Raw genomic sequence first — 17,487 nt, 5'->3', positions numbered from 1 at the left:
GGGCCACGGGGGCCAGGTTGGTCCTGTGCCTGCTGCAGTGGCCCTGGGCCTGGTAGCCCCCAGGGCCCTGACTCTTCCAGAGGCTGCCACTGACTTATCACCAAAGGAGGAGGAAAAGGGTTTGGCCAAGTCAGTCTGTCTCCCTCCAGCCTCCACCCACTGAGGATGGAAAAGAGAAAGTATTGGACGCGGAGCAGGGAGCATCCACTTCTCTGCCTGCCCAATCACTGGCAAGGTCCCTCTGCCTAGGGCTCTGTGCCCACCCAGGCGCAGCCACTGCCTTCCCCTCGGCCCCCGGCTCTTTCCCATAAGAGCTCCCCACCCGCCTCTGGTCAGAGCTGAAGCCATACATGATTGGGTGTTTTGCCCTCTTGGCCCCAGGAGTAAAACACTTCTCCTTTTCTCACTTCCTTTCTGCCTTGTGAGGTGGCAGGGCAGCTCCCTGGCTGAGGCCTTTCGTACCCTGCCTCCAGGGCCAAGGGCCATTTCTAGACAAGGTGTCTTCTGCCGTGGCCCCGTCCCCAGCCTTCCTGATCTGAGGGCCTGGTCTCCCATTGGCAGCTGTGATACAAAGGGAATTTGTCCCCACTTCTCCCAGTCTGGTGCTGCCCTCGGTCCACTGTCAGTAGGTCAAGCGCTTCCTCCGGGGCTGGCTGTGGGCTCCTGCCTCCCCCAGTCCTTCCCAGGGGCCAGGGCCTGGGCCTCCGGGTTCGGGGGCCACCTGCCCTCCATCCCTCCCGCCAGACACTTTTCTGCCCTGTCTCAACCTGGGCCCTGTGCCCATGAGCCCCCCGTCCCTGACCCAAGACTCTCCAACTGACTCTCAATGTTTCCTGCCCAGAGGAGAAAGGGGTCAGTACGAAAAGGGCCCAGTGCCCTCCCCCTTCTCCTCTCCCTCCACCTCTGCCACCAGACTAGCTTTCCAAGGTGAACTCCACAGGCCAGCCTACTTCCCTCCATCCATGGCCACACCCCCAGCCATTTTGTACCATTATATAAATATATATATATAAATATAAATATATAAATACAATATGTGAAGACGACATCTTGGTTTTTATTTTGAAACAATTTTTAGGCTTGTTCCGGGGGTCTCTGTGCTGCCTGTACTGTATTGACCTGTTTTATAGGTGCCTTTTTATTAAAAAGAGAAAATTAAAAATCCGGCTTCTTGCTTTCTTGCTTCCATGTCTGGTGCCTCCACTGCCCAGCTTACTACTAGATGCTGGGAGGAAAAGGGGGCCCCAGGGCCTCCCCAGTGTTCCATGGTGAAGACACAGACCCCTGGGTCATAGCTCTGATCTCTCCTGGGGGGCCTCCTAGGGAGACTGGTTTGGCTGACTGGTTTGAGTGGGATTGGGTGGCTGATGTGTGCCCTCAGCAAGTGCAGGGGTCGCTGATGTCCCCACCCTGGTCAGACCAGAGGCTGGGGAGGAGGGAGGGAGAGCCCTCCCCAGGCAGGGGGCAGGGGCAGGCAGGCGAGGAGCCGCTTCCTCTGGTTTCATCAGAGTAGTACCCTCTCAGCTTCCTGGAGCCTGGGGACTTCCCTGCCCAGGCGTGCCTGTCACACTACCTAGGCCAAGGGGATGCCGCGTGGTGCGTGCTGAGGCTCAGTGGGATGGCCTGGCCTGCGGGTGGGAGCTGAATGACATGACCCCCAGAGGCCTCTTTAGTCTGTCTCTCTCCTCAGGAGGTCCCCACCTCTTCTCTGACTCTTGGCGCCCTCTGCTGTGGTCGGATCCTCTCTGTTCCCCTGGCTGTGTAGTTTGTGGGGGAGAGGGGCAGGGAGAAATGAGTCTGCCTCCTTCCCTATCAGTGCCCGGACCCACAGGGCCTCAGACCCTGCCGCCTCAGGCCCACGCTGGGGGCTCTCCTCCCTGGGCAGGGAAGACAGCTGGCTTTGGTTTATACTTGTTCCTCCTTGGAGCTGGGAAAGGAGAATCTCTTTTTTCCTTGGTCGGGCTCCTCTCTGCTGGCCTTAGTTCTTCCCTAGGACACTGGGTGGTCTCTGAGGGTGCCTGGAGTCTGCCTTCAGTCTGCAGACCTCCCAGGGCCCAGTGACATGGGGCTGGCCCAGCGCCATTCTGGTCAGAGCCCAGGGCAGCTACCCGGGCTGGGACAGTCTGAGCTTCCTGCTTGGTCAACATGCCTCTGGGCTGGTGGCCTGGCAGAATGTCTGTGCTTGTTAGGCACCGGGACACTTTAAGGCCACACTCTGTTGCCAGATGGCCTTTCCTCAGCCTTAACCTCCATCCATCCCTGGTGCTCAGCTTCTAGCTCCTTTTAGCAGGAGAGGTGGGTGGATGTGGAGGTCAGTGGCCCATAAGATGATGGAGTATGTTCTGGGAGAGGTTGACTTTCCCTAAGGGGAGGGGCAGAAGTAAAAGTTGTTTCTTGATCTTTGGCTGGTTAGGATGCGAGAAGGCGAGTGTGGTCCTCTCAGCCCCGATGCAGCCGGGCACAGGTAGCCTTTGCTTTGCCTTTGGGCTGCTTTCCCCTCCCTGGACCCCATCCTAGGCACGGGGCTGGGAGAAGAGCTGGCAAGGATGTCCTGGAAAGAGGGGTTGGCTCCTCCAGCTGCTCATACAAGGACACTGGCCAAGGTCAACTGTTAGGATCCCAGCTCCTGTTGGAAGGCATTCCAGCATCACTGCCTGCCCCAAGGAAAGCAGAAACACAGTGGGGCTGGGACCTAGAAGGTGGTGAGGGAGGTGGCGTTCTCTGACTCCGAGAGACTGCTCTTGCGCCAACTTGGGAAGAATTGGCAAAGGGAGGCAGGGCCGGTACAGCCCAGCTTGGTCAGAAGCCGTGATAGGTCACTGCGGAACTTCACGCCCGCAAAAGTGTAGAGCATGGGATTGAGGCAGCAGTGGGCCAGGCCCAGGAACTCACTCACAGTGATGGCCACGGAGAGATAGCCGTTCAGCTCACAGCTATTGCCCACAGCCTTCAGTCTTGCCAGGGTGTCCAGGAAGATGACAACATGATAGGGTGACCAGCAGAGGAAGAAGACACTTGTCACCAGGATGGCCACCCTGACCGCCTTCTGCCGCTGAGGGCGCCGCTGGGCCTGGCACAGCCTGTGCACCACCCCTATGTAACACCAGCCCATCACCAGCATAGGCAGCAGGAATCCTCCAACATGGTAGAGAAAGCGGGAGGTGAACCAGGCATTGGTTTCGGCTTGGTTCTCCTGGGAGAAGGTGCAGCGTGGCAGAGAGTCATTGTGGTGGGGCTGACTGACCTTGGCGAAGAGGATCTCTGGCAAGGCGAAGAACAAGCCCGCCAGCCAGATGGTCGCACAGGTTATATGGATGGAGAGCAGGCGGCGGTGGCGGTAGGCGTGGACGGCGTGGACGATGGCCAAGTAGCGGTCCACAGCGATGCAGGCCAGGAGCAGGCTGCTGCAGTAGAAGTTGACCTTGTGCAGAGAGATCACGGTTTTGCAGAGGAAGGTGCCCAGGACCCAGCCCACGGAGCCCTCGGCCACAGCGAAGGGCAGGATGAAGACCAGCAGGAGGTCAGCCACCGCCAAGTGGAACAGGAAGGTCTCGGTGGAGCTGCGCGTTTGCCGATGCCGCTCCAGGATCACCAGCACCAGGATGTTGCCCATCATTCCCAGGAGGAAGATGAGGCCGTAGGCCACGGGCATGAACACAGCCTTGAAGGAGGTCAGGAGGGGCCCCTCGACTGTGGAGCAGAGGTGGTTTTCCACTACGGGGGTCTCCGTACTGTCATTGTAGTTGCCCAGTTCCTTGTACTGCAAGGGCGAGGAGACAAGAGTAGGGGGAACTGAGAACCCATCTTTCCTCTCAGAGAAGGACCCTGACTCCCTTGTAGATTTATCCTCACCCCACCCAGCTTTTGTCCCTGCACTCCCCAGTATGCCCAATGACCAAATCCCAGTTTCCCTTTATGTTCTTTGAACCAATCACTTCACCTTTTCCAACTTGTTTTTGTCTGTCCAAGTAACTGCTCCCTCACAGGACAGAGAAAGAGATGAAGGGGGATATTTGGTGTGGACGTGCTTTGTAAACTCTGAAGGGCTGGGCACCTGTAAGTTATTTTGCATTTATGTGTCCTCAGGTATGGAAAGCTGCAGGCTTGGGGGCTGGCATCAGGACTTCAGTTTTGGGAATGGATTTGGTTGGGACAAGGCGCTGTCTGTTCCAATTCGGAACAGAACGGAGGGCACTGAAACCTCCTGTGGAAGCGGGGCTGCTGATATAGCCTGCTGGCTTCCTCCTGATCTGTCCCCCATTCCTGACTTCATTATAACTGAAATTATAGTAACAGCCTCCTGTTTTGTTTAATCTGCGCAACAAGCTCAAGGTATGTAATATCCCTGTTTTACCAATGTGTCTTGCTAAAGATCAGGTCTGCTCGAACCCACGCTGCTGTAACTTCACAGCCAAGGGGTCCACCACTACGCAGCATCGCTTGGGTTTCCCTCCCTCCTACTCCCCATCGCCAGCAAACTCCTTACTCTGCTCCCTTCTCTGCAGACAAGGCAGGCTTCAGAAGCAAAAAGCCCAGAGGCAGAGCCGAGAGACAGAAGGAAGTGAGGGAGGCTCGGGGATACCAGGCAGGGTGGGGGGGTCCAAGTGAAGGGGATGTGCCCAGTCTGTCTCCGGAAGTCACTCCTCCCAGGCCTCCTCCTGCTGCCCTCCCCTCCCCCCGGCACTCAGGTTGTTTACCCAGCTAACCGCAAAGGAAGACATGGTGCCTGTTTTCATACCTTTCACTCACAGCTGTCCGCCTGCACCTGCTTCTCCTCAGTTCCCAGCACTGTTCTTCCCACCCCTCCTCTAACCAGACCCCTCTCCACAGCATTTCAAAACCCACTGTGACCAATTTAGGTGGGTTCAAACTTCTACAAGCAATGAGCCCCAGGGAGAGAGAGAGGATGGGAGAGGGTACTCAGCACCCAGGCTGTGGGTGGTCTCACACTGCCCTCCTTCCTGGAGAGGGAGGGTCCCACACCAGCAGGGGCCTCAGTGAAGAGCTGTAGGCTCACCCCATCCCAGCATCTCTCTGCCGTAGCCCCAGTCCTTCTTCACCCTAACGCTCAGGACTACTGTTTCTCCTCTGGTCACCTTCCCACCACCTCCACTCTTGTCCATCTTCTACACAGAGGACAGGATGAGTCTTCCAACCCATGAATCCTATCACATCAGTGTCCTGCTTAAAGTCTTTTACTGGCTCCCCGTTACCTTTCCCCCCGCAATTTCATGTTTAGCAGCAAAGACTATTATAAGAAAAAGTCATGTTTGTGATCAAGTTCATCAGTAGAAGGTTGGAGTATGCCAACCTCTGCATTCACGCAATAGAATATAATGCAGCTTTCAAAAAGTAAAAAGGTTTATTGGCATGTTTTCTTAGGGAAAGATGTTTACCTTACATTGTTAAATTTCAGAACTAATTGTGGGGCCTCCCATACAGCATGAGTCCGTGGACCTTCTTTGCAGGTTTTACAGGGCCTTAGGCGGCAGGTGAGGAGGGAGTCTCCAGTCTTCCCTCCTTGCCTTTAAACCAGACACTCTTGTCTTATGTGGTGTTTCACATGTAAGCTTTTGTTTAAGAAAATTTTTCTATTTTCACTTGAAAATCGTGGGCTTGCAGGAGGAGATTTAAATCCCCCTCATAGGGGAGTTTAAATTTCTGCAAAATGTATATTCCTCTTGACCTTTCAAACCTTGTTTTCTACTTTATCCCCTTACCCTATCCTTCAAGTTCATCATTCTACTGGCCACCTGCCCCCATCACCCCAACACAGTCCTGTCTCCAAAACTCTTCCTTTCACTGAGTGGTCGGTCCTTTCTTCCCAAGTTGGACTGTTGCTACACTTCCTTCAGGGTGCCACTCAATCCCAGCTTCCTACGTCCTTCCGAGCTCTTCCACTTGGAATTACGTTCTCTCTTCTTTCGTCACGAGTGCCTTTATTACAGCACCAGGGTTGGGAGGTCCATTACCTCACTAGATGGTGAACTCCTGGAGGCAGACCTCTGTGTCCCCCTCACAAGGCCATGTGTTTTACACACGCTGGACATACACGCAGCAGATGTGCGCTGAACTGATCGGAGAGCAGTTTCCCAGAGAAGGCCCTCGGATTCTGGGACTTCAGGCTAGTTCCTCCCTGTGCCTCAGCAGAGACTCACACCCCGTAATCTTCTTCAGTTCCTGCCTCCTCCCAGTGCTCTCGACAGCCTGGAGCTTATCATGGGTTCTCTATCCATATTGGGAGCTATTTCCAATATCATCACTGAATACAACCATTTGACTTATCCAGGAATTCAGCAGAAGTTAGGGGAGGAGCAGTGAGATGAGCTGTCTTCATGCAGAGCAAAGGGATTCAGACAGAAAGAGAAGAGATGCAGTTTGGCACGGTCTGTGGGGCTGGACTCCACCTGCCACGTGGTGGGAGCCTGGCTGTCCCTCTGCCCAATGGAGGGCTTAGGTGCAGTCAGCCTGTCTGGGCCCAGAGGCCATTTATGACACCCACTCAGGTCCTACCCTTGAAGGCATCCAGGTTGATTGATTTGTTGCTCATTTAAAGTCAACGCAGAGAGACGCGTCCCTAGACCCATCTCCTGAGAACCCGGGTTTAGAGGAGGGCTGGGAGTAGGGGACTGTCTCTTCCTTCTTGCCAAGAGGTATTTGTTTGGCAGAGTGCTCAGGCAGAGAGAAGAAGATGGGAGGAAGCTGGTTTGAAGGGTGCTGAGAGATGGCGGTACCTTTCGGCAGAAGGTGTCAAACAGACATTTTGGGGGCTCGGGAGTGGCACGTGTTAAAGCCACTTCCCACACCCAGAGGATCCGGCACCCCTACCCTTCCCCAAATCATGGAGAGAGGTAATCATGCAAGGTCAACTCTGGCCTGGTGAGAAGTTAGGAATCCAGACTCCTGAATGCCGTAGGGGGCGGGGCATACAAGGGGGCCCTCCAAGACTCACACCCCGAGGGAGCACACTGTGGGTGATCTGGCTGAGCGCTCACTCATTCTTTGACTCAAGAAGCTGCAGGAACTCATGGCCCTCAGGCACACACACACTCTGACAGCAGCAGGCACCCTGTATAGACTTAGACACGTGCCAGGCGGGGCCATGACAGCATCGGCTCAGATGGGTGCCCAGTGGACCACAGCCTACACAGAGGCCAGGGACCCGAGCCACAAATAAGGCAAGGAACCACAAAGACTGGGTTGAAGCTGAGCACAGAGCCAAGAATCTAGGCAGAAAATTGCTGTGAGACCTGGGGAGAGGGTAGGAGTAGGGGCTGGAACATTCTGTGTCCTGGTATTGAGGCGCCAGGAGAAGGGGGCAAGGGGGAAGAGACCAAAGTACTTGGGATTACAAACATTGCTCTCCCTTCCCCCCTCTACCCCTCCCTTCTTTCCTTCCTCAGGAGCCTCTGTGGGACCCAGGCCCCTCCCTCCCTGGATAATGAAGATCTCCAAGCCTCATCTGACTTCTCCAAATAATGAGGCTGCCTCACTGCCCTGCACCGGCCAGCCTGAAGCTCAGCAAACGTTTGCTGGCTGGGAATGTGGGTCAGCAGGTCGGGCAGGGCGTGTCTAAGACCCTCCTCAGGGGGTCTGTCCTGGAGCCTCTCCTCATCCACCCTCTCAGCCCTGTCTTGGACGCCACAGCTGGGGGACACTTTCAGACAAGGCACAGTTCTCCACGACCTGGAACTACAGTCCTAAACTGACCAGCTGGAATTGGTAAAGAAGAATGTCAAGACCTAGACTCGGGTTTAAAACTTCAACTGTGCGGGTACAAGTTGGAGAAGACCTGACTTAACAGTTTGTGAGAAAAAGACCTGAGAGTTTGTTGACTGCAAGATTCAGATGAGTCAACAGGGTGACGTGGCTGCCAGGCGGGCTCTGTTACCTTATCTAGGTGAATAGAAACCTGTAGGTGGGCGGCTGGCACCAACCTGGTTTGTTTGGTCTGGACAAGGGTGACCAGATGCTGAGGGGTCTGGAAATCCCCACTCTGGGAGGAAGTTTTCAGGGAAGAGGAGGCTTGAGGCCGGGAAAGCTGACTTCTTCAAGGACTGGAAAGAGGCCCCACAGCAAGAAGGCAGGATGGGCTTATTGTGTGAGGTTCCTGGAGGGCAGACCAGGGGGAATGGGCAGAGATGGGATCGAGGGTGTTTCAGTCAAAGGACAACTTCTAACAGGCAGAACTGTCTGACAACAAGCTGGGGCCCTTGGGAGGAAGAGGAATGTTTGAGGCCTAGTGTGTGGGAAGGGATTCCTTCCCTGGCAAGGAGGCTGGGCCCTGCCCTCAGATGCCCCTTGCTCACAGCTCCCAGATGCTCCGACCCTTTGGCTGCCCTGCCCTGTGCTGAGCTGGTTCTTAGCATCACCTTCACCTAGCTCAGCACCTGGATGGGAGCCTTTAGCTTCTCCATCCTGTCTGTCCCGCTGCCAGTGAATGCCCCTGCATGACCTTGCTTCTCAGCCCCCAGGAAGGGGGCAGGGCTGCTGAGGGCTTGGCTCATCCAGGCCAAACCCCAGGGATCCAGGGGTCTGAGTCATGCTGGCTGCAGGAGGCGTCTCCACACAAGTGCAGGTCATCACTCTGGCGATAGGGCACCCACACAGGCTCCATCTCCTTTTATGTCCCTGTCTGGCTATTCCCAACCGGGAGTCAGGAGCTGTGAGTGGGGCCAGCCAGGATGTCTCTCACTCCAGCTTTCAGTGGCTTAAGGGGTGAGGGGCTCTGGAGGAAGGAGACTGGGCTGTGGAGCCAGGGCGGAGGTCTGTATCCCTTACTTCATTCTTCCTTTAAAGGGCCTGCACTCCCTGAAGACTGTCTGAGACTCTGGTTTGCCATTTATCACATCCCCCCAACCCCTTGCTTTTCCCTGCCCCTACCCTTCAGCAGCAAGCTCACCAGGCTCCTCGTCCATCTCTGTTTTGGCCATTAGGAACGTGGTACTACCCTGCATGTGGTTCTGGGAGGCAGGGAGATGTTAAACCACACCTACCTCTCCACTGAGCCCTTAGGCACCCCCTTAGCACCCCAAATCAGTTTCACTTTGGACACAGAGCCACACAGTCCTAGGGACAGGTAGAATGCCACCTCTTGAAACCATCTCCTGTGTCAGTACTGATTTGAAATATTTTGTCCCATCATTCCTGAAAGAATACTCATTCTTGTGTCCTGATCCTCAGTGCCAAAGCCACGGCCAATATTTCTACCATTCTGCCAGAAGGGTGCTCAGCTACAGTCTGTGTCCTCACTGAAGGCAGGAATTCCTGATGGAGACTGTGGACTTTGTGCCTGAGCCCAGATTTTCCCCAACACCGACCCCTCCCCAGGCTGGCCCTGGGTCTCTCCCTCATCTCTGACCCTTTGAATCACTCTCAGTCCCTCTGGGAATTTTGACTGGTTTAGGAGGGGGTGATCCTGCCCTCCCCCAAGGTAAACCCCAGAAGCAGCCTGAGCTGGTTTTGGTTCCTCTTTCTGACACCTCCTTGATGAGATGGGACAGTGCATGTGAATGGCCTTTGCCGCCCATGGTGCTCTGATCATACTGAGGTCATAGTTTGTGGGGGTCATCCCTGGGGAGGGGTCAGGGGAATCTAGGCCCTGGGGCTGAACCAGCTTCACCCGGCTCTGTAGTAGTGTCCCTCCTGGCTAGGGTGCAGGGTGGGGCTGGAGGTGTAGGTTATGACCTTCCCCTCGTTCTGTTGAGAGGAGGTCCATGCTTTCAGATCAAGGTTCCTATGGACAGAGGCTGTTCCAGGTCTGCTTAGAACTGCCTAGCAGGATGAGTCCCTGGCATGCCCACCCCAGGGACCTGGCTTCTTGTTTTGGGGACATAGCTGTCTAGACTTTTTTCTGTTTGGATCCTCCTTTAATGGGAATCCCATCTCAAGAGAATGGACATTTTAGATAGCTTGGGTTGCTCTTAGGATTCAAGAGGAGGAAGGGGAGTCAGGATGCCCAGTGCTTGGCTTATGGTCAAGAACCCCTAATTCTCCAGCCAACACTGGGGCTAGAACCCAGTTTTTTAGGAAAGTGAACTGACCCTTGGTTTGCACAAGGAGACGGAGGGGAATACGAAGTAAATAGAACAGAAGTGAGACTAATTCCAGAGAGAAATGATGAGTTAAGACTCTCAGCAGAGCAGCACAAATCCGTACATACTTACTGAGAAGCTACCACATACAAGACTCTTCTGCTGCCCTGCCATCCCAGGGCCCCTGTGCTGTGAGACACTGCTGGGGGGAACTGTCACAACTGCTCAAGGTCCTCCTGGGAGTGTGTGGGGGTGGAGGGAGAGGGTCTACACGTCTGAGGTGACAACAGCCCTGGAGAGAGAAAGCTCAGGTCGAAGGCGAGATGAGGCACTGGGAGCTGGTTGAGGAAGAGGAAGATGGTCCTAGGACTCCTCGCTCCAGGCCAGACCTGGGTAAGGGGATTCAGGCACGCTGGGATACCTGGCCCAAGACCACTCATTTGAGGTGTGAGATGAAGTGAGTCACCAGGTCTCTCTCCCTGGGCGGCAGGTTTTCTTTGGTATATAGGACATGCCCCACTGTCCCCCTGCCCCCGCCACCACCTGTCTCTAGTAGGTCACGCAGTGGAGTGAGGCGTGCAGTTAGGGGAACTCTTCAGGTTTCTCAGAAGCCAGAACCGGCCAGGTCTTGAGTTGGTTATTGTGATATCCAACTGGGTCAGGGCTCGTGGTCAGCTTGAAGCCACGGGCGGAGGAAGATACCCAGTAACCTAATCAGGCGAGGCCAGGGGCCCAGACTGGGGCCAGGGGGAGAGCACATTGGCTTGTCAGGGCAGTGGGGTTTTAGTCTGATGGCACTCAGGGCCAGCTTTAGGGGCGTGCGGCCCGTACAGTCACGCAGGGCCCTGTGTGTAGAAGAACTCTGGGCTCAGTTTAGCCTTCTGCTGTGGCTCTCTTGAAATTCTTAATAGGAACCTTGCGTTTTCATTTTGCATTGGGACCCGTAAAACTAAGTAGCAGTTCTGATTAGCCTGATGGTTCTGGCTCTGCTTTTATTTGGGGATTGGATCTGAAAGGTCAGACTCTGGGCAGTTAGCCCTTCCCCCACACCTCCCCTCGTTCTACTTGTACTTCCAAGTCTTGGGATCTGGGCAAGTGAGAGGCAGGCTTTTCCAAGCAAGTCTGGGAATGCAGTTGATGGAATTACAGTATAGACTCCAGCCAAGGGAGTTAGAGGGAGTCAGAGACCATCTCAGAGTGAGTTTAGAATCAGAAGAGCTGGCTGGTATGGGAAAAAGGGGTTGGATCCTTCATTATCCAGTCCAGAATGCAGCTCAGAGAGTTTTCTCCCTAGAGGTGCCCTTGGCTAATGGGGGAAAAGGAGAAAAAAACCACAAAGAAGTTTCCAAAAATCCTTACAAGCAGTCCTCTGCTGCCCACATACACTGGAGTCTCTGGTTGAGTTGCCCCCTACATACATCTTTCGGGGGCCCAGTGACAGCCAAGCCAACTGGACCACTCTGCTTCATGGGAAAGTTGCTGGTGGGTGGTAGAGAATGATGCTGGGGACCATTTTCTTAGCCCATCCAAGAATACTTATCTCTAGAGAGTCCAGTCCTCTGAGGGAGGCCACAACATGCTCTAAGACATTTCTAGGATTAACACGCAGTTCTTCCACCAACTTGACACTAGCTTGGTGTCCGCTGACTCCAGCCCACGGGGGTCCCCTCCTCTGCTGACCACCTGGTCTCACGCTTCCTCGCTTTAGCACATAAGCATCGTCTAAGAGCTTCTGGTGAGTAATTTCTTTCTTCTTGGCTAGACTGTAAGCTATTTGAGGGACCAATACCAGGTTCTCAACTTCTCTATCTAATACAGAATGTCATACCTCAATGAAATAATCACAGAGCAAGACATGAATAAATATAATTTGATTGGTCAACTAATAATGCCAGCCTCCTGACATTAAGAAAACCTCCAAAGTACTTTCCCGATTACCCCTTATTCCAGCCCCGAAAGACAAGGAGAGGATCCCCTGTTGAAGAATGGAGAGACCAAGTGACTTGTCCTAGGTCCCAGAGTGGGTCAGGTTGCACGAGCTGAACCCATACTTCCAATCCCTTCTAAAGGATGTCTATTTAAGGCAACAGCTCTCCTTATCTGCTTCCCCCAAGGAATGAGAAATAAAGCCTTAAAAGGCAGGCACCAATGAGCCTGTCCTAGAGTCTGCCCATCCAGAGTGGGAGGGGACTCTATGGCTATCCCGTTTTCCTGGGGCTCTGGGCACAGGATACTTAGAATCCTGGGCGACCATAAGCATCTGTCCCCCACTCACCAGGTCCTCCAGGTTGTAGTTCATGAGGTCCATGTCCAGGGTTAGGGGGTAGTTCATGGTAATAGCCGTATGTCACCAGACTGGCCACTGTCTGATACTGCGCACTTCTCCGCCTGATGCCTATAGAGAGGTGGCAGCTGTCAGCTGCAAATTTAAACAAATGAACTGCGCGCTGTCTTCTGGGGCTGTGTAGGACCCGGGGCCGTCTCACAACTCATCATTTTTTTTTTTTTTTCCACTGGGTCTTTTCTGTTTTTTTTTTTTTTTTGAAGAAAAAGGGAAAATCCCCGTAGCATCAGTGCTAGTCAAGCATTTCAGCTTCTTTCCTGGCAATAGGTGTCTCAGTTGGGGCTTGTGACTGGTATGAAGGCTGCCCCTCTCTTCTCCCTGCTTTATCTCTGCCAGCCTCCCAAGTACCTTGTAATGAAAACCACCACACCAGTCGGGGGGCTTTGACGGAAACTCCATGTTGAAAAGGAACAGGAGGCTAGCTCTTCCAGGCCCTCTCCTCCAAGCTGATTCCAAGGCTTCATCTTTCTTGCCTCTAGGACAACCCAGCACCCAGCGTGACCAGAACTGAAAGCCCCTGGTCCTGGGAAACCCCTCAGTCCCAGGCAGACTCGGACACCCTACTCACCACCATCCTTTTGCCCAGGCAAAAGGCAGGGGCAAAACCCCTTCCCTTTCCAGCTCAAGTTCAGAAGAGATAGGTTAGAAATTTTCAAAGGGAACAACACTAAAACATTACTGGAAGACAAGAATGAAATTACCCAAATCACCCCGCCCCGAAACATAAGCAGTCACAGAAGAGTCATTTTCTGAATCAAAAATAATGATGTTCTAGCTATAAATGAACTTGGTTGGCATGTAAGTCATTAATGTCATAGACTCCCCAGCTGGAGTAGACTTTTACAGGGGAGGACCCCGAGGCTAAGAGAGGGAGAGTAGTCCTCAGGACACATAGCTAACCAGTGGCAGAGCTGGGACTTGAACCCAGGTTTCCTGTCTCCATATTTAGCATTTTCTCTACTGTGACAGGCTGCCACTCCTACAGGCTCATGGAACCCCTTTCCTTTCCTTCAACTCTGCCCTGTCTGTGGACTCCTACCTTTAAGAAGCTCCTTTGCAGAATTCGATCAACTTCCCCTCCAAGTCTCAACTTTCTGTTTTTTCATCCAGGAGGAGTCCACAACGATACAAAACCAGTGCCTGCACACACAGAGGCACTCACACATGACGACATGCTGTTTCCTTGCCCCACCTCATCCTCCCCTTCCAGCCAAATTACCATTCAATGGGATTCTACCCTTTCTAGTGCCCTCCTTCGCCTTTTCCTCCATATTCATCTTCCGCTTCATCCCTGCGAAGATGCATCTTCCTTGGGTTTCAACAGCTTAAGGAGTTTTCAGCCTCTGTTTTTACTGTTGAGGTCTTTCTCTCCTGTCTTCATTCACTGACTTTAGCAACAGCTTTCAAGGAGGAAGCATTCCAGGACAGAGGGTCACAGTTCCTCTCCTGCACTTCCGGTCCTGAAACCTTCAAGAGGAAGCTGCCCCAGTGTTTCCTGTGTCCCAAGCTTGCTGTGTACTCCCCATTCTTCCAGCCCCACCCACCCCAACATCCCCGCCCCTCCAGGCCGTTGATATATTCCACTTAGCTTTTGCTACTCTAGGGACACTGATCAGGAAGGAATATGCTACATAGAATCATGTAGGAATTGGAAGGGAATCTGGAAGATAAACCAGTTCATCCTCATTTCCCCTCTCCCATCCCCAGCAAATGCAAGATTTCTGTCACTACATCCTCATCAGATGGTCACCCAGTGTTAGTCAAACATCACCAAGGGTGAGAAATTTGTTCCTTTCAAGAGATCACGGTTTAACGCAAGATAATTTAATCAACATGTTCTTTGACCTCTGGGTAATTTCTGCTTAAGAGTCTAGATATAATCTAACTAGGTAAAATATAGGAAGGTAAGAATCTTCTTTTTCAAGGTTCCATACTTATATAACTGCAATTAAGTTCGTCTTTCCTGTGGGCTCCCATTTCCCTTGACAATATACCTGACAAATTCCATTTAGATGGTTCTAGTCTGTCATCTCAGCCGATAAAGGGAAACTTTTGAAATCCTGATTCAGTCCTCTGTTGATGCGATGCCAACTGAGATAAGCCTGCTATCCTTGGGTCTATCCAAGTTTTATGGAAAATATTGACAGAACAAAGCCAAAAACAGAACACTGATTCATGCCATTAGAGACCCACTACTCTCAAAGGTCAGGGAGGACTTCGTGGAAGAAGGACATGAGCTGGACACTGAAGCTTTGGATAGAGAGATCTGATGTGCTTGGAGGGGAGGGTGCAAGGTAGGGGGCGTGGGAGCAGATGAGGACTGCATGAAAAAATGTGTGGAAAGAATTACTCAAGATGCGGTGGGTGTGGTTATGGTAGTGATGATGAAGATGATGTTGGGGGGTGCAGCAGGAGGAAGAAGGGAGAGGTTGAAGTGTGCACTGGACAAGGTAGGAATTGCTCCCCTCTCTTATTCTTCCCACAGTTCTTCGCTCAGCTTGATGTATTGCAGGCCCAGAGGAGGGGTTTGGGAGGAGGCTCAGGAATACTCATCAGGAGCAGCAGCTGGCCGTGGCTGTGGCTGCAGCCGCGATGCTGTGGGCAGTGAAGCATCTGCTAGCTTCTCAGTGGCTGACCTGGGTTCTTTGGAGAAGAGAAACCTGTGACCGTCCCCTGAGCTCCTTGCCAGTCCCTTAACTTCCTGGTGCGTCTTGCACCCCATTCAGATGCCCCTTCCTTTCTCCCCAGATGCCGGGACATACTGTAGATTTCCAGGGCCCACTTGTCCCAGCCACTGCCTTTGATGGTGAACTGGGTTTGCCCTAAATAGGTAAATACACCCTGACTATGAATTCTAACGTTACCTTAGAGGGTTGAGAATAACTGCCTCTGGTAGAAAAGACGATCTTATGATCTTCAAATCCGTAAAGACTGACTAGCACCCCAGAATAGGGAGGGCGATGCCTAGCCTGTGACCCTTTGACTGTAAAGATGACATGGCAGGGATTCCACCTGCATGTGACAATCAGATGAGGGGGACGCTTCCAGATAAGGAAGCCCAAATTTTATTTCAACTTGCAACTTGTTTATATTTCTTCCATGTGGGATCCCAATCCCAATCCGTCGGGCAGCCTACCTGAGGTGGAATTGTTTTCCAGGCATTTCTCATCAAAATGACCACTGGTGGTTCTAATGAGAGTAGATTTGTGTCTATGCACTTAGTATCAGCTCAGGTGGCTTTTTCCCAGTAATTTGCTTCACAGTTCATGGATTAAGTTTGTCTTTATTTCAGTTACTAGAGACAATCGTATGTCTTGGCGTTTATTTCCTACATTCTACAGAAAAATCAAATTGTTCTGCAGAGTGTTTGGGGTGCAGGGAATGGGCTCGGGTTTCTCCCCCTCTTCTTTCACCACCCAGGGATGCTGGCTCTCTCTCTGACCTGGACAGAGATCTTCTTCTCTTCCTTCTCTGGGTCTTTCCCAACTGTTCAGAACAGAGCACAGGTCCCCAGCTAGCGAGGCAGCCTGAGGAAGTGCTGGGTATCTCTGTAGGCTAGGAGATTAACAATAACATTTGTACAGCATTTACCAATCCACAAAGCCGCACAATATTTACATTTCATTTTACTTAAACTTTATACCTAATTTAACATTTAATCCTATGTAATGCTCAAAAACCTTGTGTGGGAGGTATTGGCATCACCCCAGCCATATTTGGAGGTTGGGTGAGGAGACAGAGGCTCAGTTCCTCCCTCATGATTACAGGGGAGAAACAGGCAGAGTCAGGGTCTGAAGACAGCCTATCGACACCAAACCCCGAGGTCTCTCCACCAGCCAACATAACCTTCTCTCAGAGATTCAGTTTTGCAAAGGAAAGGCACTTACCTGGCTACCAAAAGGGGAAAACTCTGCCTAAACTCTATAGGGGCTGTTTCTCAGCTACTTACCACGTGCCACGAACTGTACTAAACTCTACACACATTACTTCCTTTCGTCCTCTGAACAGTCTATGTGTTAGGTATTTTTATCACATTATCACACATGTGGAAACTGAGCTTCGGGCAGTAGTGGGAAGTAGTTGTGAGTGTTACCAGTTCACTCAGGCACCAGTGACCCAAAAGCACAAGTCAACACAGGAAGTGGGGTGGTAAAGGTTCTCAGCACGGAGCCAGCACCCACGCGTAGCTCCTCTCTCATTAGGTAACAGGTAGGAGTCCTGCGGGAGGAAATGAGCCACAGGTGCTGGGTAGGTGCATCAAGGTTGCCTCAAGGTTATAGGAGCCATGAGCATGTCTGGGAACCTTGGCCTTGGCGTGCACTGTGTGGCCCAGGGTTAGAAAGTGAGTCAGGTGCTCGCGTCAGGTTCCTGAGTCCAGCTGAGCCCCAGCCAGATGTGTGACGGGAGGACCCAGGGAGGTGGAATTCAGGCTCTGCCCTGGGAGCAGTTTGTGCAGCACAGAAGGCCGAACAGACATGTGCATGCAAGTCTGTACACTCACATACAGGGTGGCTTGAGAACGTTTTCACAGCCACAGACATGGATGTACTGTATTGATGAACCCAGGCCGAGTCAGCAGTGTGAAAGGCACACAGAGTAAGAAGGATGCACCTTGCGTGCCTTCACACATAAGAGCCTGTGCACGAATATGCCATGTAAACTGTGGAAGGAATAGGGTTTTATATCTAAGGGCCTGGAGTCCAAGCATTTCTGTTTTCCAGCAAGGCTGCTTTTATTTACTATTTTTTTTGAAGCAGAATTGGTGTACAATGTTGTGTTAATTTCTGGTGTACAGTGTAGTGATTCAGTTTTATATATACATATATGTGTCTTTTCACATTCTTTTTCATTATTGGCTATTACCAGGTATTGAATGTAGTTCCCTGTGCTGTACTGTAGGACTCCAACAAGACTGCTTTTAGATCAGACCTGCCAAGATGTTCCAAGACATACCAAACACAGCTGCCAAACAGGGAAGGCGTCCCTAGAAAAGTGGTTCTCAAACGTCATGGCTCAGAATCACCTGGAGATCTTGTTAAAAAGATCGCTGGGCCCTCCCTCAGAGTTTCTGATTCCAGAGGTCTGGGGTGGGACATGAGAATTTTCACT

The 17,487-nt window shown here is 52.3% G+C and overlaps 1 protein-coding gene across 4 annotated transcripts; it reads right to left on the bottom strand.

The window, feature by feature from the left end:
* Positions 1–1,035: 1,035 nt before the first annotated feature.
* On the bottom strand, positions 1,036–13,787 carry CXCR5 (C-X-C motif chemokine receptor 5). Of its 4 annotated transcripts, XM_064482123.1 has the most exons (4): positions 13,598–13,784; positions 13,418–13,518; positions 12,310–12,429; positions 1,036–3,760 (listed from the first exon to the last, which is right to left on the bottom strand). In XM_064482123.1, exons 3-4 carry the CDS (start codon positions 12,364–12,366, stop codon positions 2,693–2,695), a joined length of 1,125 nt encoding a protein of 374 aa, XP_064338193.1. In that variant the 5' UTR covers positions 12,367–12,429; positions 13,418–13,518; positions 13,598–13,784; the 3' UTR covers positions 1,036–2,692. The 4 variants fall into 4 exon arrangements, with proteins under 4 accessions (XP_064338193.1, XP_010979665.2, XP_064338194.1 ...); XM_010981363.3 differs by lacking the exon at positions 13,418–13,518 and having other exon boundaries at positions 13,598–13,783; XM_064482124.1 differs by lacking the exon at positions 13,598–13,784 and having other exon boundaries at positions 13,418–13,581.
* Positions 13,788–17,487: the final 3,700 nt, after the last annotated feature.

This window comes from Camelus dromedarius, chromosome 34 (genome assembly GCF_036321535.1).
Source record: "Camelus dromedarius isolate mCamDro1 chromosome 34, mCamDro1.pat, whole genome shotgun sequence".
Lineage (NCBI taxonomy): Eukaryota > Metazoa > Chordata > Mammalia > Artiodactyla > Camelidae > Camelus > Camelus dromedarius.
This window is presented reverse-complemented; position numbering and strand designations above follow the sequence as displayed.

Excerpts from the sequence above, each read along its gene's own strand:
- CXCR5 (XM_064482123.1), bottom strand. The coding sequence starts at position 12,366 with ATGAACTACCCCCTAACCCTGGACATGGACCTCATGAACTACAACCTG. Across the intron at positions 3,761-12,309 it reads ACTACAACCTGGAGGACCTG|TACAAGGAACTGGGCAACTA; the intron begins GTGAGTGGGGGA and ends TCGCCCTTGCAG.